The sequence below is a fragment of the Manis pentadactyla genome, chromosome 13 (assembly GCF_030020395.1).
Source record: "Manis pentadactyla isolate mManPen7 chromosome 13, mManPen7.hap1, whole genome shotgun sequence".
Classification (NCBI taxonomy): Eukaryota; Metazoa; Chordata; class Mammalia; order Pholidota; family Manidae; genus Manis; species Manis pentadactyla.
In genome coordinates, this window is record NC_080031.1 from 404934 (window position 1) to 431332 (window position 26399).

General features: G+C 48.8%; 4 protein-coding genes across 13 annotated transcripts in view; 3 read left to right on the forward strand and 1 right to left on the reverse strand.

Moving 5' to 3' along the window:
• Positions 1 to 2483: 2483 nt before the first annotated feature.
• Positions 2484 to 5574, reverse strand: CRYAB (crystallin alpha B). The gene is made up of 3 exons (XM_036919720.2): positions 5241 to 5574; positions 4048 to 4170; positions 2484 to 2828 (listed from the first exon to the last, which is right to left on the reverse strand). The coding sequence occupies exons 1-3, from the start codon at positions 5439 to 5441 to the stop codon at positions 2631 to 2633; spliced, it is 522 nt and encodes a 173-aa protein (XP_036775615.1). The 5' UTR covers positions 5442 to 5574; the 3' UTR covers positions 2484 to 2630.
• Positions 5575 to 6458: 884 nt separating this feature from the next.
• Positions 6459 to 7700, forward strand: HSPB2 (heat shock protein family B (small) member 2). Its single transcript, XM_036919719.1, has 2 exons — positions 6459 to 6590; positions 7093 to 7700. Exons 1-2 carry the CDS (start codon positions 6497 to 6499, stop codon positions 7542 to 7544), a joined length of 546 nt encoding a protein of 181 aa, XP_036775614.1. The 5' UTR covers positions 6459 to 6496; the 3' UTR covers positions 7545 to 7700.
• A 4037-nt stretch (positions 7701 to 11737) lies between these two features.
• On the forward strand, positions 11738 to 16002 carry C13H11orf52 (chromosome 13 C11orf52 homolog). The gene is made up of 4 exons (XM_036919730.2): positions 11738 to 11861; positions 14053 to 14090; positions 15072 to 15115; positions 15328 to 16002. Exons 1-4 carry the CDS (start codon positions 11830 to 11832, stop codon positions 15565 to 15567), a joined length of 354 nt encoding a protein of 117 aa, XP_036775625.2. The 5' UTR covers positions 11738 to 11829; the 3' UTR covers positions 15568 to 16002.
• Positions 16003 to 16452: 450 nt separating this feature from the next.
• The window catches only part of DIXDC1 (DIX domain containing 1), a 68537-nt gene continuing 58590 nt past the window's right edge, over positions 16453 to 26399 (forward strand). For 2 of the 10 annotated variants that reach the window (XM_057490750.1, XM_057490751.1), the window contains exon 1: positions 23484 to 23710. Coding sequence is in view for 6 of the 10 variants with exons in the window: in XM_036919727.2 (XP_036775622.2) it covers positions 23651 to 23710 (60 nt within the window). In the remaining 4 variants the exon portion in view is untranslated. Of the gene's footprint in view, positions 16531 to 17567; positions 17661 to 23435; positions 23711 to 24671; positions 24928 to 25148; positions 25352 to 26399 lie in introns of those variants that run through there. The other 8 variants (XM_057490748.1, XM_036919722.2, XM_057490749.1 and 5 more) reach the window with 8 other exon arrangements.

A 26399-nucleotide genomic window follows, 5' to 3' on the forward strand; every position in this document is an offset into this window, starting at 1 on the left:
ATGAATGTGTTATACACATTTCCCACAATTATTCTTTAAAAACACTGAGTTTAAAAAGTTTAGCACTTCGCACAGAGCCCATCACATAGTAAGTGCTTGATAAATGTGTTAGCCAATATTAAAAATACAAAATAAATGCTAGTTGGAATTACCTCAACAAACTTCTGACATAATTCAGATACAGGGAATAAAGTAGAATTATGGATGAGCTATAAAGTTAAAAAAAAAAGTTCAAATATACTGAACCAAAAAAGTCCTACACTAATAGCAGTAAACAGCCCTAGCAAAGGGTAGGATCTGGAAAAGTATAGCAGTAAAAAACTACTCTAACTTGGGGACAGTAATAATAAAACAAGTGACCTGCACGTTCTGAGCAAATTTGTCAAAAACATAGAATATTATGATCTAATAATAAAAGTATAGTTTATTTAAGTCCATTAGGATTACATCTGCTTGAGAAATCTGGTAATTCACTAAAATGATTAGTTGACACACAGTTTCTAAGTTATTCTTCGGATTTTTATGCTAATTAACTTCAGCCTCAGTAACATAAAACCATTGTCAAAATAGACTAAAAAACAAGGCTTAATAAGATACTCTGTAGTAAGGAAGGTCTGGAGTTAGTCTATTTAGTTACCCACTAAGGCCCCAGAGCCCTACCATCTTCTGCTCTGCTGTCCTCAGCGTATCGTGGATGACCCCTCATGGTTTCAAGATGGTTTAAGCATTCTGGGCATCACATTCTCATTCTCCAATATCCAGAGGAAGCAAAAGATCCTTTTACCTTACTTTTCTCCCTCACTCTGTTTTGGTGAGTCTTTAACAGCTAAAAATCCTTTCTAGAAGCCTTTCCAGCAAACTTCCCTCCCGTCTCATTGGCCATAATTCATAGCCCTTTGAAGACTAATCTCTATAGAGGGAAGGGAATTTCCATGATTGATTTGACTGGTCAAGATAGACCACCTGTGGCTGGAGCTCGTGTTCACTTTCCTGAAGCACGTGGATAGGAAAAATATAGTGGATCCCTAAACTAACCTGGGGTATTATTGGCAAGACTGAAGTTGCAAAGTAGACTGGTTAGTGTTGCACAGGAGGGGGATTTCAGCTCTGGGCAAGTTCACTCTGGATTCAGTGAGACCAAATAACAATGGAATATTGGGAGTAAATGGGTTTATACCAAGCTTTATTCTCATTGTGGCAAGTTGAGTGCTAGCTAGAATCATTTCTGCATCTGGCAAGTCTGCAATCCCTCTCCACCTCCGCCAGCCAGGCAGAGCACTGAGCAGAGGTCTTTACATACAATAATGTCTCATTGCCTACAATGTAAGCGTGCACCTATGCAGCAGGCCAATTACATCATTACATGTACATAGTGGGCGAGCAGATTAGAGTCAGGTGAGCATCCTGGCCATGGGAATTTACATTTTCCCTATAGTCAGGCAGCCAACAGTGTCTACTACATGGCTACGAAAATTGGCTACAGGTTTAGGGAAGTCTGACTTCTGACTAGATCACAGCATTTCAGACTATTAGGAGCTTTTTTAAAAAGAGAACATTTTGAACCTCTATATAGGTGCAATTTATATTGTCCTAGTTCTACACCCCTGCATCATGAAAAATTTTGGCAACTGTTTTGAGTATTTTAAAAGCATGACCAGTCCCCAAACTGTAGGCTTTGTGAAGGCAAGAACCTCACTTCACCTCATGGCCAGTAATTATAAGGCATCAGAAATCAGCTGGCAGCTGCCGCAGAAAAGGGTTGTCTCAATATTTATGTCAGTAAACATGTACCAGGGAAAGCTTTTCATTAACTGAGTTAAAGGTAAAGTGGAGGTATTTTTGTGGAGTAATATGACTTTGTTTAAGTTAAATAATAGAATCATTTATTGGTCTGTTGTTAATTACAATTCTTAAGTTTAACTTTTTTATGGGTGGAGGTTATTGAATTTGGTATTTTCCAGTCTTTGTTTTAACAGGTGCTGGCTGGGTAATTTAGAGGTTGTATCTGAAAGGCCTGCTGGTAGCCACCCAAGTCCTATTTATTGCTCTTGTGAATCAGCTGCAGGCAGTGCCTGTCGGTAGGAGAATGTCAACACTGGGTACACCATCTCCTCACTGGTGACATGATTAATTTCAGAGATGCACTAAGTCTTTTCAGATTTGTTGTTGGAACTGAGGGCCAAAGTCAAAGAGGAAGGAAAAGAGCAACTAAAAATCCTTGAACTCTTCCCAGGGCCTTACTTACTATTTCTCCTTCATTCACTCCTTCAACAAGTCTATGAATCAGCACCCCAGGTTCTAAATGGACATCTAAAGACCAGAAAAGTTAAGTGACTTTCTATTTACACCATTAATAAGTGGAGGAGACAGTCATTCTGACTCTATTATCCTTGAATCCCCCGAAATCGTAATGTGTGATTAAATGGATCTGCTGTATTTATACATTGACTTTAAAACATATAGAACATTCAGTCACAAGACAATTATTGTTTGCTGACTGGTATTTTATTAGCATAATAATTTGGGCCTACCCTTAGTATTAATAAGCTTCAACTCTAGTCACAAGATTTTCATTCACTGGTGGGGAAACTTTCTTGTTTTAAAAAACGCAGATACAGGAAGGGCATCTACTACTTGGTTGCAGTGACAGCAGGCTTCTCTTCACGGGTGATGGGAATGGTGCGCTCAGGGCCAGAGGCCTGTTTCCTTGGTCCATTCACAGTGAGGACGCCGTCAGATGACAGGGATGAAGTAATGGCAAGGGGGTCCACGTCAGCTGGGATCCGGTACTTTCTGTGGAACTCCCGGGAGATGAAACCATGTTCATCCTGATCCAAGAGAACAAGGGAAGAGGCAGAGAGAGAAGAACAGCAAATAGTACAGCCTGCCTAGAACTCAGACACCGTCCTTCTCAGGTGTGACCAAATGCCATGGCAACACAAGGCAAATACTAGCTGTTCTGTTCGAGGCCAAGATGCAGGTGCCTCAGTGGTCACTCCTACCGATGAGAGTCTGAAGTCTGAAACAGCCAGAACTTCCTAACCCAAGGCATGGATATGTTCAGAGATATTCCCCAAAGGCTTAGGTCAATGTTTGTTGGGCCTATAGGATTTGGAATATCATCTGGCATTGAAGATCTGAGTCCCTGAGGAAGCCCAGAAAATTGTCCTGACACTTAAGGAATGTCCCAGAATGTTCCAGGCCAATAGGACGGCTGCTTAAAAAAAAAAGACTCCATGCAGGGAGACTATGGCCCAAACCTAAATCATATAAGCAAAACTGAAACAGCCTGAGGACCTTAAACTACTGTTTGATACACAAGATTCTGAGTTACACTAACTGGTAATAAGGAAACTCATTAAAAAGCCCTCCCAGAAAGTAATGAGAAGCTGTCCCATTCTTCAGAATTCTGCCAAAGGATAGCTGGCCTAAACCCATACCTGCTGAATCTCAAGCATTTATCCAGACAGGCTTTTAATTAACTGATTTCCACATGAAGTCTAGAGTGTTAAGGCCTGAGCACAGCTCTGGAACTTTGGCAAAACAAGTAGTTCAGCATTTAGGTGGCTAAAAAATATCTAAAAGAAAAGCCCCAAATTCAAGGGCCTTCTGGGTGCATGGAGTCAATGTAGTTAGTAAAACAACCAGATGGCCAGCAAGCACTATGCCTGAATCAGTGGTCCTCACATTCTGGTACATTAGAATTACCTAGGGAACTTTTAAAAAGCTTATGGCTGGGCCCACCCCTAAAAATTCTGATTTCATTAATCTGGGATTTGCCTGAGCCATGGGATTTTTTAAAATTCCCCCGCTGATAATGTGGCTACGGTTAAGAACCACTGACTTAATGGGAATGAACATCCCATCTGTGCCATCTAAGACAGTAAAATCAAACAAACGGCAAAGATAGTTCTGTGGCTAAAACAACACTATTCCTGTTCCATACCCTTGGGGCTTAGGACTGGAAGGCTGCCAGCCTCAGAGGCTGGCTGCAGTGCGTGGCATACAGTATGTACTGAATGAATGAGCAGAAAATAAGCCACACACCTGGCGCTCTTCGTGTTTGCCATGCACCTCAATCACATCTCCCAGCACCTTGACCTTGAGTTCCTCTGGGGAGAAGTGCTTCACATCCAGGTTCACTGAAAATCTGTCCTTGTCCAGGCGCATCTAGAAATAGCAAGGGGAGAGGCGGTAGGAGAACAGAAAGTAGGAATGTGGATCACACCCATGCAGCCCCATCATGCTGCAGTGCTTCTGTCCAGGTAGTTTATTGTCCTGTTTTTGGCTAAAAGCCCCCTTTTGAATAAACATGGCTCTCTGGTTCAGGAGAGCCACCACAGTGGTACCCAAGGCACACCACTTGGTCATCAGTCCCAAACATTATTTACAGGGACAGAGGAAAAGACAGGCCACCCAGAGGACCAATCATGGGATGGGTCTGGGCATGGCTTCTGCTGACTCAGCCCCAATGCCTGGCCTTGTCATTTGTCTGTGAGACAAAAGTCCCTTCTTCTTGCTCAGGTCTCTGCCAAGTTTCCCACCCATTCAGTCTGGAATGTTCTTCTGGCCCTGGTTGTCCTTCGAAAGCCCTTGCCCACTCAGCTCCTGTTTACTCAACATTTGAATATTTTTAAACCAGAGTGTTATCTGTGGCAGCTTCAAACGTATCTGTTCACCCTAGTCTCCCCCCTCTTAGAGCAAGTGGGGGTTCCAAGACGAGACCTACATTCTTTCCTCATTATGCTTGGACCCAGGCCAGCCCGCTGTCACAGCCCTAAAAAAACCTGGAAAATCATGGGAGAGGAAATAGGAAGAAAAGAGCTTGCTGTGTCCAGCTCCGCACAGAAAGTGAAAGCTCAGGATGAGGCAGGACAGTCTCCTGCCTCTGAAATTGGAGATGATAAAATTTGTCAGAAGTATGAGGTGTTAGGAAAGTTGAGCAAAGGAGTCTGAAGGAAACTCACTCCCTGCAGAACATTTTATGCACCAATCCACAAAGGGGTGTCCTACTTAGAAGTCGGGATAGTGGATTTTCATAGTGCATGGGAAGTGCTGGAAGTGGATACAGAGGAGCATCAAATACAGGTGGCTGAGGGAGAGAGGAGCTAGGAGCCTCTTTCTTCACTGCTGAACACACATGTGCCTTCTTCACTTAGGCACAGCCAGATTTAGGAAAAGAGAACAGATGGAGTTATTTCCGGAAGAAGTTGCCTGTCCGGGCAGCAGGGGAGACTTACCTCTGAGAGCCCAGTGTCAGTCCAGCTGGGTGCCCGTAGGAAGGAGGGAGGCCGAAGGTAGAAGGGGCTCAGGGAGGCAGAGGCTGGGAAGAGGTCCGACTCCAACAGGCACTCTCCAAAGAACTGGTCAAAGAGGCGGCTGGGGGAGGGGAAGGGGAAAAAAGGGCGGCGGATCCAGGGGCGGTGGATGGCGATGTCCATGGTGGCTAGTGAGTATGGGGGTCAGCTGGCTGGTCAGCTCCTTCAGCTGCAGCTACAGCCAGTCCCTTATATACACAGTCTTGTGAAGCTTCTGGAATGATGATGTCAGGGGTTTTATTATTCCAGCTCACCACCCGTTCACGGAGACTTGTGATCAGGGATTTGGCAGCGTGACACATACCCAGTACTCAGTGAGCTAAGAAAAGAGAAATACAAACACGTCTGAGCTGGCGAGTGACTTGTCCTGGTCCTGTTTCATTTGCTTTCTGTCCACACCCTCTGGCACCCCCCAACCCCTTTTCTGGAGCTGGGACAGAGTCAGGAATCCCAAGCAGGTGGATGGGGAGCCCCTCCTCCTCTCTAGCCTAGCATGCCAGGGGGATCAGGCCAGCAGCTATCTTGGGTCTGGGCAGGAACTGGAATCTTCCTAGGCGGGGCCCCAGGGACATTAACCCTTTGTGGGTCCCTGGAGGAAAAATAGTGATCATCATCCCAGTGCACCGCACTCGTGTGGTGCCCCTGGGTTGACCTGGGTTCGAAAAAGGAACTTGACATTAATCTGGGCACAAAGATCCCTCACCTCAAGGATGAGGTAGGAGGCGGCCCCTCATCCTGAGCTTTCGCACTGTCTGCGCGGAGCTGGACACAGCAAGCTCTTTTCTTCCTATTTCCTCTCCCATGATTTTCCAGGTTTTTAGGGCTGTGACAGGCAACTGGCCTGGATCCAAGCCCAATAAGGAAAGAATGTAAGACCAGTTTCAGAACTCTACTTTCCCTAAGAGGATGGGAGAACAGGTGACAGGTAAGGTAGGCAGAAAGGAAAGTTTCTTACATCCTTGGCCTATGGCTTGGGAGCCTGAAATGCGGGAGAGCCTTAAGCAGGAGGGTACAGCGAGCCCCAGCCTGAGAGGATGGATAGCGGAGTGGGAGGGGTGCGGGCTGCCTGTGAGGGTCTCAGCAGGTCCCCCAGCTGTCCGCGGAGGCCCCGCCCGGCTCGGCGCTATTTCGGGTGGGCAGGCCCCGCCTCCAGCCGGCCGGCGCGCCGCGGGGACAGCATGGCGCTGCGCTCGGTGCCGCACGCCCACCCCGCCACCGCCGAGTACGAGTTCGCCAGCCCCAGCCGCCTGGGCGAGCAGCGCTTCGGGGAAGGTGAGGCACACACGCCACCCCCAAGCTCTGGGCCGACCTCCCAGCGGGGCCGGCCTCCACTCCACCGCCCTGCTCCCTGCGGACCTCCACTCCCGGGCCAGCACCTCCAGGCAGCCCTCCCCCAACCTCACTGCCCCCCCCCATTGCCCTGGGCCAGCACCTCCACGCAGACGCCCCCCAGCTGCCCTGGGCCAGCACTTCCATCAAACCTCCTATCGCTGCCCTGGGCCAGCGCCTCCTCCCAAGCCTCACCCCCCGACTGCCCTGGGCTAGCATGTCCGCCCAGACACCCCTCACTGTCCCCCTAGTGCCCTGGGCCAGCACGTCCACGCAGGACCCCCTCCCCGACTACAGCCGGCAGGCAGGTGCCCGTGAGGCTCGGGTTCCCGCCTTGCGCCCCCTCCCCGCTGTCCATGCTGCCTCCGGGCCCGTCCCTACGTCTAGGACTCCCGTGCCCCTCACTTCCCCGGCCTCATCCGGAACCCTGCTCTCCGCCCCGCAGGCCTCCTGCCAGAAGACATCCTGACCCCCACGCTCTACCACGGCTACTACGTTCGGCCCCGGGCCGCGGGAGCCGGGGAGGGCGGCAGGGCAGGGGCCTCTGAGCTCAGGCTCAGCGAGGGCAAGTTCCAGGCGTTCCTGGATGTGAGCCACTTCACCCCGGACGAGGTGACCGTGAGGACCGTGGACAACCTGCTGGAGGTGTGGGCCCAGCACCCGCAGCGCCAGGACCGCCACGGCTTCGTGTCGCGAGAGTTCCGCCGCACGTACGTGCTGCCGGCCGACGTGGACCCCTGGCGCGTGCGCGCCGCGCTCTCGCACGACGGCATCCTGAACCTGGAGGCGCCGCGCGGCAGCCGGCGCTGGGAGACCGAGGTGAACGAGGTTCGCGTCTCTCTGCTGCCTGCGCCGCCTGACCCGGAGGAGGAGGACGAGGCAGGAGCGGAGCCCTGAACGCCACCGAGCCAGGCCCCGCGGGCGCTCCTACCCCGGGGGCAGCAGCGTCGGGAGGGAGAGGGCGCGGTCCCCGGTGTGGGGTGTGGTCCTTTGGGACGTACCCTCGCCTTTGGTCTAGTTCTGGGTGCTGCTGAATAAACCAAACCTCGGGGCCTTCTTTGTGCCGTTCCCTGTTCTGTGGCCTGGAGGACCGGATGGGCAGGGGGAGGAGGGTCATCGCCCTCTGGACGAGAAGCTCCGCGGGTAGACGCATCTAAGGGCACAGCACCCTCAGCCCAGGCTTGGATGCTGAGATCATACCCAGAAGCTGACGCTGGCCCCAGATCAAATTCCCAGCTGCAGTTTTCTCACAATGCAACAAAAGAGAGAATGATCCTGGATGAGAAAAGGGATATGCCATCCAAACAGCCCAGAGGGCACTGTCTGAGCCGGTGATTAGAGACACAAAAACAAGGGTCTCCAGACTGTCTGACCTGTTTTAGGGTAGGGGTAGGGTTTAGGGTAGGGTCGCCAAGGTTTTTTGACCAGAGAGTTGCCAAAAGCCCTATTTTCCCATACTGAGATCTGTCCAGTGCAAATGGTCTCTGATCCTGAGGGATCAGTTATGCATACAAAGGGCCACAGACGCACAAGCCTCTGCCCTTGTCAACGAACCACAAAAGTTCCCCACCCTCCACACAGGGGAGGCCTCTGAGAGAAAGCATTTGTTTCTAATCTTGGAACACCCCAAAGAGAGGAATCATTGCATGACCCCACCCAATCCAAGACTAAAGGCAGGGGACCGAGGACTATTGGTAAGGTGTTGATGGCCAGGGAACCTTTTGCAAGTAGTGTCTTAATACTCAGGGTCTGGTGTGTTCATGAGAATCTGGGGGTCTGACTTCTCAGCTACTCTCTCTAACCAAGAAAGCCTGCATGTGTATGATTTGAGGAGTACCCAGAAGCCCTCCCTGCCCAAAAATATATCTTTTACCAGGCTGTTGTTGACACCGATATTCTTTCATGAAAATGGTTGATGATTAACTTTTTTCGGGTTACTGACCCATTTGAAAAATCTGACAAAAGCAATAGCTCCTCTTACTAGAAAAATATGCATGCTCCCATATTTGGCATGCAATTTGAACAAGTTCACACAGCTGTTAAGATCCATTTATAGACCCCTCTTAAGGACCTGTGCACCCCCAGGATATGAACCCTCACTTGAAGAATTCAGTTCTTGGTTAAAGGATTATCGTCTATTAAAAATGAAAGCATGCCTCAGAAATAACTACTGAAATATTCATTCATTCATTCAACAAATATTTATCAACCCCCAAGTAAAATGCTGTGAAGGATATACATTGTAAATATAAACCTTAGAAGTTATGTTCTTTTGTTGTCTACTCTCAGGAACCTTAACATCTAGTCGAGAAGAAACAGTTTAATAACTATCCTGTTCAGTGTTCAACCAGAATGGGTTCACATTGATCTGTTTTGTAATTAGGATTTTTACATGAGCTTTGTTTAAAACAAAGGTTCCTTAGCTAGAAAAAAATCTAAAACCTCTTAGTCCAATACACACCAATTGGAGAAATGCAAATTAAAACCACAGTGAGATATCACCTCACACCAGTAAGGATTGCCACCATCCAAAAGACAAACAATAACAAATGTTGGCGAGGATGTGGAGAAAGGGGAACCAGGTTCCTCAAAAAACTCAAAATAGAAACACCATTTGACCCAGGAATTCCACTCCTAGGAATGCAGCAGCCCAATTTGAAAAAGACAGATGCACCCCTATGTTTATCACAGCACTATTTACAATAGCCAAGAAATGGAAGCAACCTAAGTGTCCATCAGTAGATGAATGGATAAAGAAGAGGTGGTACATATACACGATGGAATATTATTCAGCCATAAGAAAACAAATCCTACCATTTGCAACAACATGAATGGAGCTAGAGGGTATTATGCTCAGTGAAATAAGCCAGGCAGAGAAAGACAAGTATCAAATGATTTCACTCATCTGTGGAGTATAAGAACAAAGAAAAAAAACGGAAGGAACAAAACAGCAGCGGACTCACAGAACCCAAGGATGAACTAACAGTTACCAAAGGGAAAGGGACTTGGGGAGATGGGTGGGAAGGGAGGGATGGGGGGGGCATTACTATTACCAGACATATGTAAGGGGGGGCATGGAGAGGGCTGTACAACACAGAGAAGACAAGTAGTGACTCTATAGCCTCTTACTACACTGATGAACAGTGACTATAATGGGGTGTAGGGGGGTCTTGATGGTGGGGGAAGAAGTCTAGTGAACATAATGTTGCTATGTAATTGTAGATTTATGATACCAAAAACAAACAAACAAACAAACAAAAATCTACACGCCATTCAAATTCTTTTAAGATTGTTAGTCAACTTCTTTTGGGACAGTTTGAGTGAGAGAACTTAGAATTTCATAAAGTAGCCCACTTCATTTTCTTTTTGGACATACCTTTTTAAAATTCTTCCTTTTATTGAATCTGCATTTCACCTGCCCATTGGTTTTGGTTACACCCAGAAAATAAATCCTTTTACTTGATAGTCCCTTCAGATATTTTTAAATAACCACCCTGTCCTTGTAAGGTTTCTCTTTCCCAATTAAACATGCCTCATTCTTTTAAGCATATCTTACAGGACTTTCCATACCACTTATTGTCCAAACAACTTTATCTCGAACATACTGCCTTTTGACAACATGATTTGAAATTCAACATGTAAATCTAAAATTACTGTTCTAGTCATGGACTGACTAGTACAGACTTCAAAGGAATAATCAATATCCTTGTTTATCACTCTGGACTTCTAACGCTGCTTAAGGTGTATTAGATTTTCTGGCTACCACAGCACACTGTTGGTTCCTTTGGAGTTTCTGGTCATATGAAATCTCTTAGGTGTTTTCCTTTAAATTAGAGGAAGTGGCTAGAAAGGGACCAGATTGTGTAGTGCCAGGCTAAGAAGTTTGGGTCACAGTATGAGAAGAATACAGGTGATGGTAGAGCACAGAATGGATTGCTGGAGGGAGGCATGGCCATGAAATAAGAGGCCAGTGCAATGACCCAGCACAAAATCATAAGGTAAAATGCCTTACCATCCAACAATTGGCTGAGACTAGGAAGTCATAACAAGAGCTAGGACTCACTGAGAGCTTTCAATGTGCCAGCCCCTGGACTACAGCTTTATATACCTTATCTCATTTAATCTTCACAGCAATCCTCTTAAGGCTGTCACTCTTCTTATCCCCACTTTTCATAAGGAAAGAAGATGGGGAGGACAGAAGAATCCAGAGGATTTGCTGTTGAGTGCAGGGCTGAGGGGATGGGTCCTTGAACATCCATAAGGAGCACACAAATAATGGGGCATCTGAGCAAGACACTGAAAATTGGGGGTGAAGACAAGCTTTACAGGTTCCACAAATTTTCCTAGACCCCATATTTTCTACCAAACAATTTGCTTGACTGCTGGTGAATATACAATGAGTCTGACTTTGGGTTGTTGGCAGGAAAAGCCAAGTTGAGGTGTAGATGGTGATTCTGTAGTTCTGCACTGGGGACGGGTAAGTGAGTGGCTAAGAAGTGCTGAGGCCATTCCAATCATAGTATCATATCATTTTTGACCAGAAAGAGGATTAGATCATGAGTTCAGTCCTCCATTTTACAATCCTAAAAAAAAAAAAAAAAGATTTGTTCACATTAATTCCAAAAGCAAAGGGAGATATAAAAGGAATCCACTTCCCTAAAGTTTAAGTTTCCGAGAGACTCTGGTATTCAAACCCAGATTCTGGACAGGCATAATAAGAAACTGATTCTGATTACCTTGAAAGTGAAACTCAGCTAACCCTGAGTAGTGCTGGGGAAACATAAGGTAAGACTTTTTACTCTGTCATAGAGGATATATTTCAATGACAGTGTGATGTAGTGGAGAAAAGTTTCCTAAGAAACCCAGAGCCCTTTTGCATCACAGGGTTCTTTATGCTGAAGCTTCAAGCTCAAAGTGCATGGCTTCATCAAAGCAGCTCTGAATCCCAAAGGTGAAATAGCTCACGCCTTGAACCCATATGTTCCTCTAGCGTTTGGCTAGGAGCAGTCACCTGGAAGTCATTCCAGCAGGTGGCTTCCAAAGTCCAACCTGCTAGGTTGAAACCTGACACTGACAGAGACTCCCTGGGGGCTGTTACTGAAAGCTGAACCAGAAACCAGGAAATGCACAAGCCACTTTATGTAGAAAAACAGCTAGGCTCCGTGGGAGGAGACACAGCACCATGGGAAACTGGTTTGGCTGTGGGGGAAGCTGGTGAGTAGGGGGGAAAGGACAGAGGGTGGACGTCGAGGCTCTGAGAATAAGAGGGAGCCGGGGATAGATTCCTGCCAACCTCCCACGCCGCCTTCCTCTGCCTGGCACCTCTAGGTGCCGGCACCAGAGCAGCCCTTCTCTCTGGGTTCACTCCTTTCAGGGGGCCTCATAAAACGCAGCCACGCCAGCTGTCTGTAGAATGCCGGAGCAGGGCTAGAATGGTAAATTGGCCTTGTTTCTCTCTCCTCTTCCTCTCCTTTCCCTTCTCCGTAGGTGATGATAATAACTGTAGCAGTGGAGAACTGTGCGCCATGGCACTTGACAAACGATCCCCTTTAATTCCCCAACAATTCTGAGGGAGGTGGTCTTACTCCTCCTGTTTTAGAGCCAAAAAGCTGAGGCTCAGAGAAGTTCACTTGTCTGAGGTCACAGGGATTGTTAGCAGGAAAGCCAAGAACGCCAACCAGGCTTGTTTGACTTCAGAGGCTGTACATTTGGCCATGACATAGTACTGCCTCCCAAATCAAGTGAATCAACTTTGCAGAAATGTTTATTTAAAAGGGCAGAGTAGGGAGGAGGAGGATGTACATGGAATATTTGAATATAACTTTTACCCTTATTTGCTGCATGACTGTCTTGCCAGTGGGTTTCAGCCCCAGGCAAGTTCACTATGGATTTAATGTGACCAAAGAAATGACAGTAGAATGTTCTTGGGGTGAAAGGGTTATACCCAACTTTATTTCCACAGTGGCAGATCAATCACTAAAATCCCATCCACTCAGAGTGAGTTGGCCTGCAGCAAGCTGGTCTCTACCTTCGGGGCCCTCTGTCCACACAGCCGTCCTCTGGGCCCCTCTGCACAGCCGTCCCACACAGCCGTCCTCTGGGCCCCTCTGCACAGCCGTCCCACACAGCCGTCCTCTGGGCCTCTGTCCTCGGCGCTGCCACTACTCCAGCCTCTGCTCTGCTCTCCTGCAGCCTTGCAGCCCTGCCACTGCATCACCCAGAGCACTGGGTGGAGCTCTTTATATAGAGTCAACAGCCATGTGTTGCCCACACGTGTGTAGTGAGCTAGTCAACCAGGGCCAGGTGAGAATCCTGGCCATAGGAACTCTCATTTTATCCACAATGACCTTTGGCAAATCCTGTAACTTCTCTTCTTTGCATATAAAACCCATGTTTTTTGGTCACAGGTTTGAACAGCAGAAGATATGTAGAACCGATTCTGATTACCTAGGAAGTATACTACTACACTGTTTATCACAATAAATTGTTTGTAGTGTCTTCATTGTTCTTTCCCACAGTTGTCATCACTATAAGCCTCTGAAACTGGTTTTATTCTGTCCACTGCCTTCTCAGCTATACTTTCCACACCTGATCAGTTTTGATGATGTCTTGTTTAGGAATAAAGCGGCATTATATTTAGAGATAGGTGAGGGATATTGAAAAGTATATTGATTTAGAGCAGTACATTGGGTCCAAGTCCTGTTCCTACTACTCATTCATTAGACAAAATATTTTATTAAACATTTATATGTACCAGGCATAGTGACAGTGAGGCTGAGTCACTCACTGAACTCAGAACTCCCTATGCTTGTGGACATGAGAGGTTAAATATCTCTCACTTTCTCTGTTAATTAAAAACAAAGACAGGGAAGGAGAGAGGGAGGTCACTTGTTAGGAAACGGCTTTAAGGGGCCCTGACTAGTTAGCTCTGGTTGTGCAGCTTCTGTGACTCCCAGAATGAGAACCCTGGGTGGGCAGAGATTCTGAAAGAAAAGCTCCTGAAGAAGAAGCAAGAGGGTCTCTGAATCCCGAAACATCACCTTGTTTGGCAGGTTTCCCTTACCTTCTGCTGGGATTAGCCTGATAGGCAATCCCAGAATAGCCCTCAACCCAGCTACAATCCCTGGCATGGAGTGCCTGGTTGCCTGAGGCTGTATTTTGGGAGGCTGTATGAGGGAGGGTTTAGTTATGTCAGTTGTACCACGTCACCTTCCAGAACCATCTCTTTGGGAGACATGTGGTACCCTTAATAAATTCCCTGGGGCTGGCTCAGAGTGAGTCTTTGTTAGAGGGAAGTGGGGGAGGGTCATTCCAGAACGGTAAGGAGACCACAGGGCAAACACTGGAGAGGGGCAGATGCAGGCCAGGGCTCTTACACCTGGATGATTCATTTTTCCTTTCACAGGGGCGGCCCATCAGCTTTCCAGAGGAAAAAGAAAACAGGTAACTGGGTGTTGGGGCTGGAGGAGCTGGGGAGGCAAATGAGAGAAGAAAACAGAACATGTCTTGGGAAAGGGAAGAAGGGTGGAAAAGAGGAGCAGCCTTGAAAGGGATAAAAGGAACTACACCAAAGGGAATCTCTAGGTTACCGGTTCAAGATCAGCTCCGAAACTCTGGGGGCTCATCCTTTCCACTGTCTCAGCGTGGCTGGCCAATGGTTCCTCATTCTTTCATTCATTCAGCACAGATTTACTGAACACTTACACTGTACGCAAGGCACTCTTCATCGTCCCCAGAGGCAGAGGGGCACAAGAAAAAGGACACATTTTCTCAGCCCTAAAAGAGCTGAAAATCAAGTTTGAGAGAATAGTGCACATGAACAAGTAATTGTAACACTGTCTACTAGTGCTGTAATAGGTGCATGCTCATGCTGTGGGAGAATGGAAGATACAATGTGGAAGGGACAATCGCATGTTCACAAGGTGGAAGAGGAGCAGAGAGGTGAACGTCTTTAAGGCAGGCGAATTATCTCATGAAGAAAAAAAGAAAAGAAACCAGGCTGACTTGAATACAAGTGTCCGATTCTCTTTTGCAGCTGAGCACTTACCACATTGCACCTAAAAGCCTGTATGCGTGTTTGTCCCTAGCAGACTGTAAGCTCCCAGAGGCAGAGGTAACAGCCCCCCACAGATCCTTCTACCCCTAGAAAGTGGTACAGAGCCTGCCATTTAATGGGAGTTCATATATTTGTTGAGCTGTTAGGAATTCATGAAAAATGAGGATGAGATATTACAACAGTGAAAGGGCCAGACTGCATACCCTGCCTGCTAAGTAATGTGGATGTGGGAATGGCAGACGTGCAAGAGGTGAGAACAAAGGCATGGACACTATTAGAAGCACACATATGAGTTTAATAAGATTTGAATAGGGCAGTCTCAGTAGAGACAGGGAAGAGAGAGTGGACTTACGTCAGATTTCTTCCAGGGAGCCAAGCAAGATGGATCCTGAGGCAGCAGAATGGCCCAAAGGTAATGACAAGCCTCTGCCCCCTTTAGCGGATCCAGGCCTCCGCTTTTACACCCTGCGAAGGGCAGTTCAGTCGTGTGGACGGTACTGGTTCTGCCCATCCTCCTTTGCCCCCCAAGGAACAAAGTGAGGGGACGTCAGTGTAACTCCCTGCACTGGAGGGGAAGAGCACAGCAAGCCGAGACTCCCCCTTCATGGCGTCACTTCCTCGCAGGACGCGGCAGAGCACGCGTACGAGTGGGGGTGCAAACAGCCAGCGCCTCAGGAGAGGAATCCCGGCGTCAGGCCGGAGAGCAGCCTACATTATGCAGACATCCATGTGTGCAGCCGTGCCGGGCCACGCTCTGCGGCGGAGGTGAAGCACCTGCAGCTGGAAAGCGCTACAGAGTACGCGACCCTTCGATTCCCCCACGCCACTCCCCGCTATGACAGCAAGAATGGGACCCTGGTGTGAGCCTAGGGGAGGCGCCCGTTTCCATCCCTCGCCACACGACTCCCAGGGGCAGCGTGCTGCTAGGAGAGTTGGGGGGGCAGCCCAGGGAAGGCTTAAGCTTAAACAATGGGTCCCCGGCCGGCTCTCCCGGCCTCCGGGGCTTGCAGCCGTGTGGGGTCGGCCGGGGTGCGTGCGGCCCCCGGATGCGGGCCTCGGCTGAGAGGCGGGGAGGCGGCGACCTTCCGCACTCGAGCTGATTCTGTGGCAGTAAACGGTGTCGCCGTCACACCTTAAGCCCGATGCTGTGGAGCGCCACGGGCTGTGGGCGACCTCGGCGGCGGCAGAGGGGAGCCCCCGCCCGCAGCCAAAGACGAGCACAGCGGCGCGGGCCGCCGGCCCCAGCGCTTCCGGGCGTTCACACAATAAATCGCGTGAGGAACCTGCCTCGTCCGTTTTCTCGGGGGGGGGGCGGGGTGAGGGGGTGTCTGCGGGGTCAGCCTAAGCGGCCCGGAAGTCGAGGCACCGGGCGTCCCTGTCGCGGGCCTCGCAGACGGTTGGACAGGCCAGAATAAGCTCCTTCCGCAGCAGGCGGAGCTGCGCGGAGCCGACAGTGGGCGGGGCCCTTCAGTAGAAGGCGAAGCTGCGCGGGCCGGTAGAGGGCGGGGCCCTTCTGTAGAAGGCGGAGCTGCGCGGGCCGGTAGAGGGCGGAGTCCTCCAGTAGAAGGCGGAGCTTCGCGGGCCGGCAGGGGGCGGGGCCCTCCAGTAGAAGGCGGAGCTGCGCGGGCCGGCAGCGCGCGGGGCCCTGGCTGTGGGGAGGCGGGTCCGAGCCGGCAGGGGGCGTGGCCCTGGCTGGTCTGTCGTTCCTGGGGGAGGTCCTCCCCGTCACCATGGCAGCCGGAAGGCGGTGGCGACGCGATAGCCGGAGGCCGCGGCTCACAGGCCGCGCACAGCGATGCTGAACCAGAATACTCGACGACTGAGGAGGTGGGTGCTGGAAGACGGCGCGTCCCTGAAGTTACCGAAGGTGGAGAACTGCGGACCCTCGGAGGAACGAGGATGGGCTGGGAAGAGGGGGAGGTGTCAGGTTGCGCTCCGCTCTGAGCCCCGCAGGTTCCTAGTGTGCAGTTCGCGAGGCTGACTTGGGAGCCTGGAGGCAGAGGTAACGCACTTTCCCTTCTTGTCTGTACGCCGTCCTCCTGAATGCCGCTGCCCCTCGTCTGTCCCTGAGAGGGATGATTCCTTAAGGCGAATAGAGTACTGAAACGGAAGGAGCACTAAACGGTTGGTGAAAATAGTATCAGCTTCATGGTGCTTGTGAGAATTTAAAGCACTTGGAACAATACATGGTGTGTACTCACGAGCTGCAGCCACCATCACCACCATCACTGTTTTCCCAGTCTGTTCTCTGGCGGGGGCAAATGGTCTCAGAAGAGGTGGCTGGAAAACTGTCCCCGCTAATCGGCAGAGCAATTCCCTAGCCTATTTCCTATTAGCTGGGGGTAATAAAATGAACAAGGGTCATTTGCTCTGACAGTCAAATAAGATGACGGTGATAGCACTTTGTAAACTTAAAGTGCTATACAGATTTTTCTGCCTTAGAATATAAATGCTGCCTTTAGGTTAAAACTGAATTTTAAAGGATGAAGGGAAGTGCATGCCAGAACAGAGCTCCCAGTATTTTGCCTGATTGTCTTCAGAATCCTTCTATGGTCTTTCACTGATAAAAGTAGGGAGGAGGCAAAATGCATTGCTTGACGAATGATAGGGAAGCATTGCCTTTTACTTTATTACTGTTAAAATCTAGGTGGCTAATTTAAAAACACCTTTGGGGTAGCCCTGTTGTGATTATAATATCTTGGGCTGGATTTCCTGCTCACCAGGGTCCTATTTTTTATACATCTAGATGACTTAAGTTGGTAGGTTTGAGCAGTAGTCTGAGCCCACTAGTAGATTGGTTTAATTTTGGGGATTTTTTTTCCTGTCCTGTATTTTTGCACATTTCTTCCTCCTCCTATTTTAAGGTGGGCCCTGATCCGGCTCTTCTAGGGACTCTGAAGATGGCGACCCGCATGGTTATGAGCTTCTGTAACTCCCTGCTGCCAGCAGAGCCCTCTGTAAGTTTCTGGTTTACTGTTGAGAGGAATATGATGTCACAGTGGAATTTCAGTACGGTTCTACAACAAGGGGTTTCTCCATCAGGACTCAGATCCTGGAACAAAATCTGTAATATATTTGCATTCTTTTCTAACTTCCCCTTCTTGTGGAAATTCTAACTCATGTGATTCAGTATCTTTTTCTGGAATTAATAAAATCAAGCAGAGGTTGAAAAATTCTAGCAATTAATCAGAACATATGCATTATTTAGAAGATTTAAATAATGATTGTTACAGAAATAATGCACATTAATTATAGGGCATTTGGAAAATATTACAAACCATGATTTAAAAAACTATAATCCTCCCATTCAGAAGCAATCACTTAATATTTTAGAGTATTTCCTTCTAGTCTTTAGTCCTATATATATATTTACATACTTGAGATCACATTATGCACACTTTTTGACTTTTGCTTTTTTTAACTTAATGTTTATTAATATGAAAGTGTTAAAATGCTTGTTTTAATATGAGCACAAATATTTAGTAAACATTTGAATATTTGTACATCTGTAAACATTTAAACATCTGTAATTTTCTTGACTGATTCCTCTGTTGTTTGAGTTTTAGATTCCCGTCCCCCATTGTAAATAACTAATTGATTTCCTCATCTAAGACTTTTTTCTCTTAGGGTACAATCCTAGAAGTGGAGTCCCTAGGTCACAGGATGTGAATTTTAAATAATAAGTTACCCTTAAAAGCAGAATTGAGGGCAGATTTTGTATACCTCCTTCAGAAGGCAGAGGGAAGTCAGTTGTGAGATAGAAAAGTCCTTGGTAGAAATCTGGCTACGTCTTGCTGTAAGACCCTGGGTCCTGCGGAAAGATTATTCCGTGATAGTGTAAATAGTAACGTGGGGCCCTAATACATAGGAATGGCGAGGCTTGGGGGCATCTTAGTGTTCTCATAGGAGACGCTGAAGGATCACTTCCAAAATGCCCACCAGATGTCGCTAGTGTTAATCTTTTTCTTTTAGCCACAGGGTTGCCAGCAGATAACTTCTGAAATGTGAATTTAAAAACTTTACGTAGGATACATTGACACACATGCTTTGGTACAGTGTGTATTCAGCACGAGCACCTGGTAATGACTTTGCTGGCACCCTACTCCGGTCTCTCACCACTGGGGCATTTTTCCTTTTTCTACACAGTCTGAAACTCACATTGTTGTCCCCACCCTAATGTTGGATTCTCAGTTTTACTAGTCTTCCTTTTACTATTTTTCTTTCTGTCTTGTTTCTTGTCTGTGTGTGTGTATGTATGAAACTTAGTTCTTGAAGTTTTTGCTAAAAGAATAGGACCTGGCGTATAATAGGCGTTCAGCATATAGTTAGTGAACGTTTAGCGAACGAATGCATTGATGGAGAGAAAATATAGAAGGATACCAGAAATGATCTATATTTGTTATGGAAATACAGTAGAAGAAGCAAAGATTTGCATTCCTAAATTAACTAACTAAATACTAAATGATAGGTTATAAAGCATGCCATGACCTTTGAATTTTAAAGCGGAAGATTAATTCATTCACTCAGCCAGTGTTTATTGAGCGTCTATTATGTGCCATGAAATATTTTTGGTTCTGGAGTTAAACCAATAAAACATACAAAATTTTCTGCTCTCATGGAGCTTCCATTCTGGTCAGAGGGAGGCTGATAATAAACAAATCAACAAGTAAATATAGAATGTAGATGATGGTGATGCATGCTGAGAAGAAAACTAAAAATAAATCAGGCAAAGAGGTTTAGGAGTGCCTGGTTAAGGGAGTGCTGTCATTTTGAATAGGGTGGTCAGAGAAGGCCAAGTGGAAAAAGTGACATTTGGGCAGAAATCTAAAAGGAGAGCAGGAATGAATGGATTATCTGGGAGGTGAGTGTGCCACACAGATTAAAGCCAGATCTGTCCTGATTTAAGAAAATCAGGAGTAGCCAGAAGAGTTTCATGCGGAAGTGGATCTTGAACTAGGCGTCGTGGAGATTTGAGTAGCAGAAGTATGGGACATTCTAGGCAGAGGGACAGTCCTGAAGGCTGGAGGTGAAAAGGAGCCTCGTAAATCTGTGCAATGGTGAGGAGCCCGCTAACCTGAGCATGGGAAATTTGACAGGAGGCCTTAAGAATCAAGAGCTGGACAGGAAGAATTTATATGTGACATACTAGGAAAAGGGAGGGGAGTGTTGAAGACGTTTGAGCAGCTGAGTGACAGGATGAACCCCTAAGGAAGATTAAGGGATGCAGACCGGAAGAAAAGCCTGGAGGCAAAGAGAGCAGTTTAGGAGCCAGGACACGTTTGGGACCTTTGCTGGGATATGTGAACCCCTTTGTGTAATTTATGCTGATGCCTCTGAAAATAAATGCAGTACAAATTGTAAACATATGTTACTGCCAAGGAACTTGCTAACTTGAGAAAAAGTTAAAAGATTAAGAAATTATTTCAGAGTCATTTAAAATTTTCCATTGACAATTTAAATTATTTGCTTATTCAAACTGCCTTTCTGCTTCTGTATAGTCATTAATGATTGCCCATAACAAATGTGTTAACTTTTACATAGGTGTGAATTTCACACATCTTCTACACGGAGAAGTCACAGTCATTTTCACCGAATAACAGTACTGTTTCAAGCTCAAAGGCTTACTTAGGCTAACATGTTATTATGTCATATGTGATGAATGGGTTTGTTAATGTTTCCTCCACCTGCTTATGCATTCATCCAACTAAAAACATTTTTGCTGAGTACCTTTCATGATTCAAGCATCCTTTGAAAGTATTACATAATGATCAAGAACCTGGACTTTGGCTCCACCACTTAGCAACTATAGGGTCTGAGGCAAGTTATTTATCCTCCACACCTCTCTTTCTTCATATTGTAAAATGGAGACAATAAAAAACTTACTGTTCATGGTAATCGTGACCATCAAATAAGCTAATTAGTACAGGGCTTTGCACATAGTAAAAGCTCAAAATTGCTATTATAAACTGTTGTATATAGATATTTGCATAGCTTTTAGTTGGTGAGGGGAGCATCTGCCATGGTTGTTAAAACAATGCAGGACTGAGGGGGCATCAGAAATCAGGCAGCATGGCAGAGACATGCGGAGCGCAGCTCTCGAGGGCTGTGCCTCTGCACCCCGCAGAGTGAATGACAGGCCTGCAGCGTGCGCGTGGGTCTGACGCCCTGGACCTCCTCGCAGTTTTCCCACTGCACACGGGGTGCAGATCACTGTCCTGGGTGTTGCAGTCCTTTTAGCCAACCCACTTATTCCCCCAGCCCTTATGCTGACATCACAGCAGGTGGGATGGGGAGGATGGAAGGAACAGTAAATGGTGCTGTGTAGAGCCAGAGCTCAGTCCTTCCCCTGGGACACTTTCTGAGGCCGACCATGGTTAGTATGGTGAACATTTCTCTGGAGCAAAAAAACTGAGCTCATATGGTCGTCCAACAGGAATTTTATGCTTTTTCCAGGTGTAAAAGGCAGACCATATGTGAAAATATTACAATTTTTGGAATATTTCAATAATTGTGTGGGGACCATAGGACAGAATATTTTGAAATTGCAGTGTCTAAGTTTAAATAAATTAAAATTGCCATTTAAATTTCGGTTCCACATTTCAAGTGCTCTATAACCACGTGTGGCTCGTGGCTGCTGTATCGGACAGCACAGGTACAGAACATTTCCACCACACGGGAAGTTCTGCTGGACACCACCGCTGTACACTGTGTGGTTGATATACTTACAGATCGTAGGGAAGGGTGCAGTCTTGGCCCATATGCCCTATAATAAATCTTTTTATCTATTCACCACAGTTGTCCCTAATTGCTTCAGCATGCTATGAGGTGCAGGGCCAACAGCACAGGGCTGGGCCTCAGAAGGCTTTGGTTCAGATCCTAGCTTCCATATTGACTTGCAAGGTGACTGTGGGACCTTCTAGGGTTGGTTCTTCCACCTGTGAAATGAGGGAGGTGGGCCAAATGAGATCTGTTTTTGCACTTTAGGAAGAGTTGTATTTGTTGTATTTTCAAAAATATATATGGTTTTGGGAGGTGATTTCCGCTGCTCTACTCACGCCGCCATCTTGGCTCTGCCGCCTGTTTTTGAGCTTTAAAATTCAGTGACATAGTGAGTCTTTTCCCAGGAACACTGAACCCATAGGTCTTACTTTGATAAATGACTTGTTATTTGAGAAACAGTGACCTCTTGGCATAGATAATCATCAGCAGGACCTCCTTCTGATGCGTCGGTGTTTTCTGCTGTGTTCAAAATGTGATGAGCTGTCAACCAATCAGAATTCTCTCTCCAGGGATCTACCAGCTGAGGGTTTTGGATTTAAATTGGTGTGCCTGTAGATGCAATTCTATGCTGTTGGAATTTCATGCTTCTCTTTCAGGGCTTTGTGGCCTCGGCATAGGTGAGTGACTCACCTAAGGGTGTTACACCAGGAGCTGTGGTAGCAGGAAAGGGAATTCTTGGCAACCAAATTCCCCAGCTACATTTTGAAGTACAGTAGTCTTCTGACTTGTGGGGTGATCAGGTTCAGGCTGATTTGGTGTCATGTCTTTTTCCCAGACTTAGCCAAAACTGAACCCGCAGCATTTATCCAGCAGCAGCCACTGAACATCTCTGCCGGCCTTCCGCTTCTTGCTTGCTGTGGTCGGGGGAGGTGTGTCTTTTCTCAGAAGCATCTTTGCGTTTGGCACCTTTAGCTATTCAAGCAAGCTGTTGCTAGCTCTGGCTGCTGTGGGTAGCTTTTCTTTTCCTCTAGTGGCCCGAGGAGGAGGTCATTAGGATGAATAAAAGCCATTACTGACTTTTCTTGCTAAGGTAATAATGAAGATTTGGGGAGGGAATCTGGACCTTCTGCAAAACCGTGAGTGCAGAGTCCCACTTCCTCTCAGATCCACCTTCAAGGACCTCCTCTGAGCCCTTCCGCTCTGTCTGGAGTCCTGCAGTGTAACATGATATGGGCGTTCTTTCAGCTTCCAGTTTTCGTATACAAATAGGAGTGTGCACTGAGTACAAATGCCTAGTATTCCTAAAAATAAATAATTAAGTCTGTGACGTGACTGACTATAAACAGGGCAACAGCTCGCTGTTTCAGTTGAGCAAGCTTCCACCTAACTCTTTCAAAAGCACCAGGACATTTTTGTGGTTTTTATTTTAATTAAAACCCATTAATTAATGAAAACTCATTGAAAATATGAGTTTTACATTTTAACGGTTATTTTTTTTAAAAAAGGGCTTTTCTGGTAAAGCCATGGTCATCCTTGGTTTTCCTTTGATGTTTCTGTGTGATTTAGCACTGTTTCTATTAAACGTGTCCTAGTACCATCAGTAACTGAAGTTCTCTGTTCTATCTTCTTTGTTTTTCCCCTCTACTTCTGGGTGGTTCTTCTTTCTCTCTGTTTTTCTCCTTTCTGCTTCCCCTTCCTTAGCCTGACCTCACTGTCCATGCCCCGTGTGGAAAAGGTTGCTGTTTTCGCTAGTCGGGGTGGGGCGGAGGTGGGTGCGGTGGGGCACCGGGGAGGGGCGGGAATCTTGGGGTTCAGTCCCGTCCTACCTACCTGGTGGCGGCGAGCTGGTGTGTGGGACCGCAGGCGCGCGCACGCCCGAGCCCAGCCCGGTGTGTGTCTGCGGCGCCTGCACACGCCCGCAGGCCCGGGGTGTGTGCGCGCGTGTGACTGCAGCGCGTGCACACGCCGGCCCCGGGCACCCGCGGGGTCCTCCGCACGCACGCGGGTGGAGGACCTCCCGCCCGCCCGGCTTCTTCCTCGGGCGCGGCCGCGCGCAGGCCCCCGCGGGTGCCCGGGGCGAGCATGCCCAGTGGAAGCCGCCGGGCGGCTCGGGTCTAGGGCTGCAGTGAGTGGCCTGCGGGATCCCCAGAGACCCTAGAAAGCAGAGCCGAGGCTTTGTGTGCAGACGGAGGCGGCCTGGACGCCGCGCCCGGAGCCCGGCAGGGCGATGCTAGCCTGCCTGGGCCGGGGGGGCTCGCTCGACTTCCTGCCAGAGGGCTTCAACGAGGTACCTGCCCCTCGCGCCCCCGCGCCGCCGCCTGGCCGGCACGCGGGCCCCACAACAGTCGGCCTGCGGGGCCCAGAGGGGGTCGGGGTGGCGGGTACGGCGCGCGAGCCGGCGAGCGGGGACCGTGCAGAGGGCCGGGCCCTGCCGAGCCGGGCCGCGACTTCCCCGCCGGCGCACCTGCGCGCGGAGTGAGGCCCCGACGGGTCTGCAGCCCCTCCGGGTCTCCCGGGAAATCCCGAGGCGGCCCCCGCGCAGGAGCGGGCGTGCTCCACGGCTCGGAGGCCCGCCGGTGGGCCAGGGGACGGGTGGGCAGCGTGGCACTGGCGGAAAGTTTGGGACAGGCGGGGTGCGCGCTGGACCACGGGAAGTGCCCTGTCGCGCGTGTGCCGCCGTGACTCCCGCGCGGCTGGCAGAGGGCACCCAGCAGGAGGGGCCTGGGGGCCCGGGCCCGGCTCGGGGGGCCGGCGTTTGCCCCCGTGTGTGTGTGTGTGTGTGCTGGCGGGGGGGCGGGCGCCAGGGGCTGGGACCAGTGCGCGCCCTTTCCGTCCCCGCTTTCTTCCGAGGCCCTGTTATTTACTCCGTTTGCCTTGTGACCCAGGGTTTCTGTTTGGGGACCGTCCCCCTTGCGATCGATGTGCTTCCTGCCTCCCGCTCTTCCGAGCCCCGACCCTTTGGGTCGCCTCCCCCAGTGTCCAGGGAGACCCCTCCGAGGCGACCCGGACTGTTGGTCTTTCCTCCTTTTTCCTTTTCTTCCCACCTCGCTCTCTTCCCTGTGTGTCTCCCTTTCTTAAATGTAAGGTTTTTAAAAATCAGTTTTTAGTTAAACAGCTAACATATGAACACATTCCCTTCTTGAGTGTGCCCGTCATGCGCGCCTCTGCCACCCCCACCCCCCCGGTCCCGGCCTCCGCCCAGAGGTGCCCCTCCGCGTGCGTCTCAGAATCAGGTTTTCTCTCTGCAGCTGCACCGCAGGCTCCGCCCTTCGTCCCTGTTTCTCATTAAGAAGCCCTGAGGCCCGACCTGCCCCGGAGCCTTCCCGTCCCGGCCCCTGCGCCCTGACCGTGTTGCCCACAAAGAGCGGGACCGCAGAAATGCTGTCCGTCCACCCAGCCGAGTCGGGATTCCCTTTGGCTGGGGTGCCGCCGGCGGCGCTGGGACGAGCTGGCCTCTCCCTGCCCTGCAGGCCGCCTCCGTCTCGCCGTGGCTCTCTCTTTGGGGTGAGCTCGGCGCAGGGGTGTCCTGGTCCCCGCTCCTCGCCCGCTGCCTGGGGCTCCCTGGCTTCCAGCTCCAAATGTCTGGCTCCCCACCGACTGTGGCCGGGGCTCCTCGGCCCTCCCGGGACCCCCCCCTTTTGGCTCATTCCCAGGTCCCGGGTCCCACTGTCTTCGTAGGACACAGAGGCAGCCCTCGTCTTTGTCTTCTGCTCTTTCACTTCCAGACCTTCCAGCCGGAGAGCCAGGCGAACTGAGGAGCTCAGAGGCCTGGCCGCCCTTCTCACGCTTCAGTGCTTCCATCAGCGTCCCCGACTCCGGTTCTCATAACTGATGAGGGAAAAGGAGAGAGAGAGAGTTTCCTTTTTGCAGTGATAATGGAGTCTTCATAAAAACAACACACGACTTTATTCATCTTTAAAAAAATACAGTAATGCCTCTTTTCCCTCTTTGACACTTGATTTTTCTGCCCATCTATAAACTTCCCTCCGCTCCTTCCACAGCCTAATGTATAATCCATCCCCTTTTATTAGTAGATTTGAATTCTGACAGCCAACAAGTACTTTTGGCTTCTCTGAGAAACTGACACCATCTGAATAATACTAATAGTAAGATGTTAAATCTCCATGATCCCTTACCGCTTAATGATTCTTTCACATACACAGTAAATTTTATTAGACAATTCTTTTCCTATATAGTATTACATTTCCTACTACTGAATAAAACTGTGATCGGTTATTTCAGAGTTGATGGGGTCCTTGGTGGACCTCCTACAACCTCTAGGGTTGCTTCATAGCCCCAGTAACATTTCAGTCTCTTTTGTTAGAGTCATGTGATAAGGATGTAAATAGGGATTTAAAAGCTAGTGTCAGAGTACAGCATTTCTGAGGAACTTCCTGCTGAGGCCAAGAATACCACACATGTATCCAGTCGTCTCTAGGAATGATCCAAGGATATCGGAAACTATTCTTCATCACTCAGGTGCTGCATAGGCCTGTGTGGCTAGGGCTGTGACCTTACTCTCCACAGCATAGAAAACTGCCACAGGAAACGAAGCCATGACCCTAACTGGTCAATTACAAGGGAACTCTACAGCAGAGAGAACCCCTGCCCTCTGAATCAAGGCTTCCCTCTCACCCTCTGTTGGCCTCTGTTCTCCATCTGTATGCCGCTTGCGTAACAGTGCATGACAGAACCTCTTCTGCCACGTTCCTTGAATAAAGCCCTGGCCTCAACACACCTGACAGATTGCTCAAAGTACTGATCTGGGTCAATGGCCAGTGCAGCCCCTTTTACTGACATGTTTAACCACACTGTGACTGGTCCACCAGTTTCGGCTCTCGCCACACTCTAGCTCACCCTGGCTGTCTCCCCGCATCCTGTATTCTGGGCCTGGCCAGACTTCCTTCAGATGTCATCCCCATTGCTGTCTGCTGTATTTGCCCCTTGGTGCTGATGCTGTCAGATGAACGGGGTCT

Excerpts from the sequence above, each read along its gene's own strand:
- CRYAB (XM_036919720.2), bottom strand. The coding sequence starts at position 5,441 with ATGGACATCGCCATCCACCGCCCCTGGATCCGCCGCCCTTTTTTCCCC. Across the intron at positions 4,171-5,240 it reads CTGACACTGGGCTCTCAGAG|ATGCGCCTGGACAAGGACAG; the intron begins GTAAGTCTCCCC and ends TGCTATTTCTAG. Across the intron at positions 2,829-4,047 it reads GCAAACACGAAGAGCGCCAG|GATGAACATGGTTTCATCTC; the intron begins GTGTGTGGCTTA and ends CTCTTGGATCAG.
- C13H11orf52 (XM_036919730.2), top strand. The coding sequence starts at position 11,830 with ATGGGAAACTGGTTTGGCTGTGGGGGAAGCTG. Across the intron at positions 11,862-14,052 it reads TTTGGCTGTGGGGGAAGCTG|GGGCGGCCCATCAGCTTTCC; the intron begins GTGAGTAGGGGG and ends TTCCTTTCACAG. Across the intron at positions 15,116-15,327 it reads GGCAGCAGAATGGCCCAAAG|GACGCGGCAGAGCACGCGTA; the intron begins GTAATGACAAGC and ends ACTTCCTCGCAG.
- HSPB2 (XM_036919719.1), top strand. The coding sequence starts at position 6,497 with ATGGCGCTGCGCTCGGTGCCGCACGCCCACCCCGCCACCGCCGAGTAC. Across the intron at positions 6,591-7,092 it reads CGAGCAGCGCTTCGGGGAAG|GCCTCCTGCCAGAAGACATC; the intron begins GTGAGGCACACA and ends TCCGCCCCGCAG.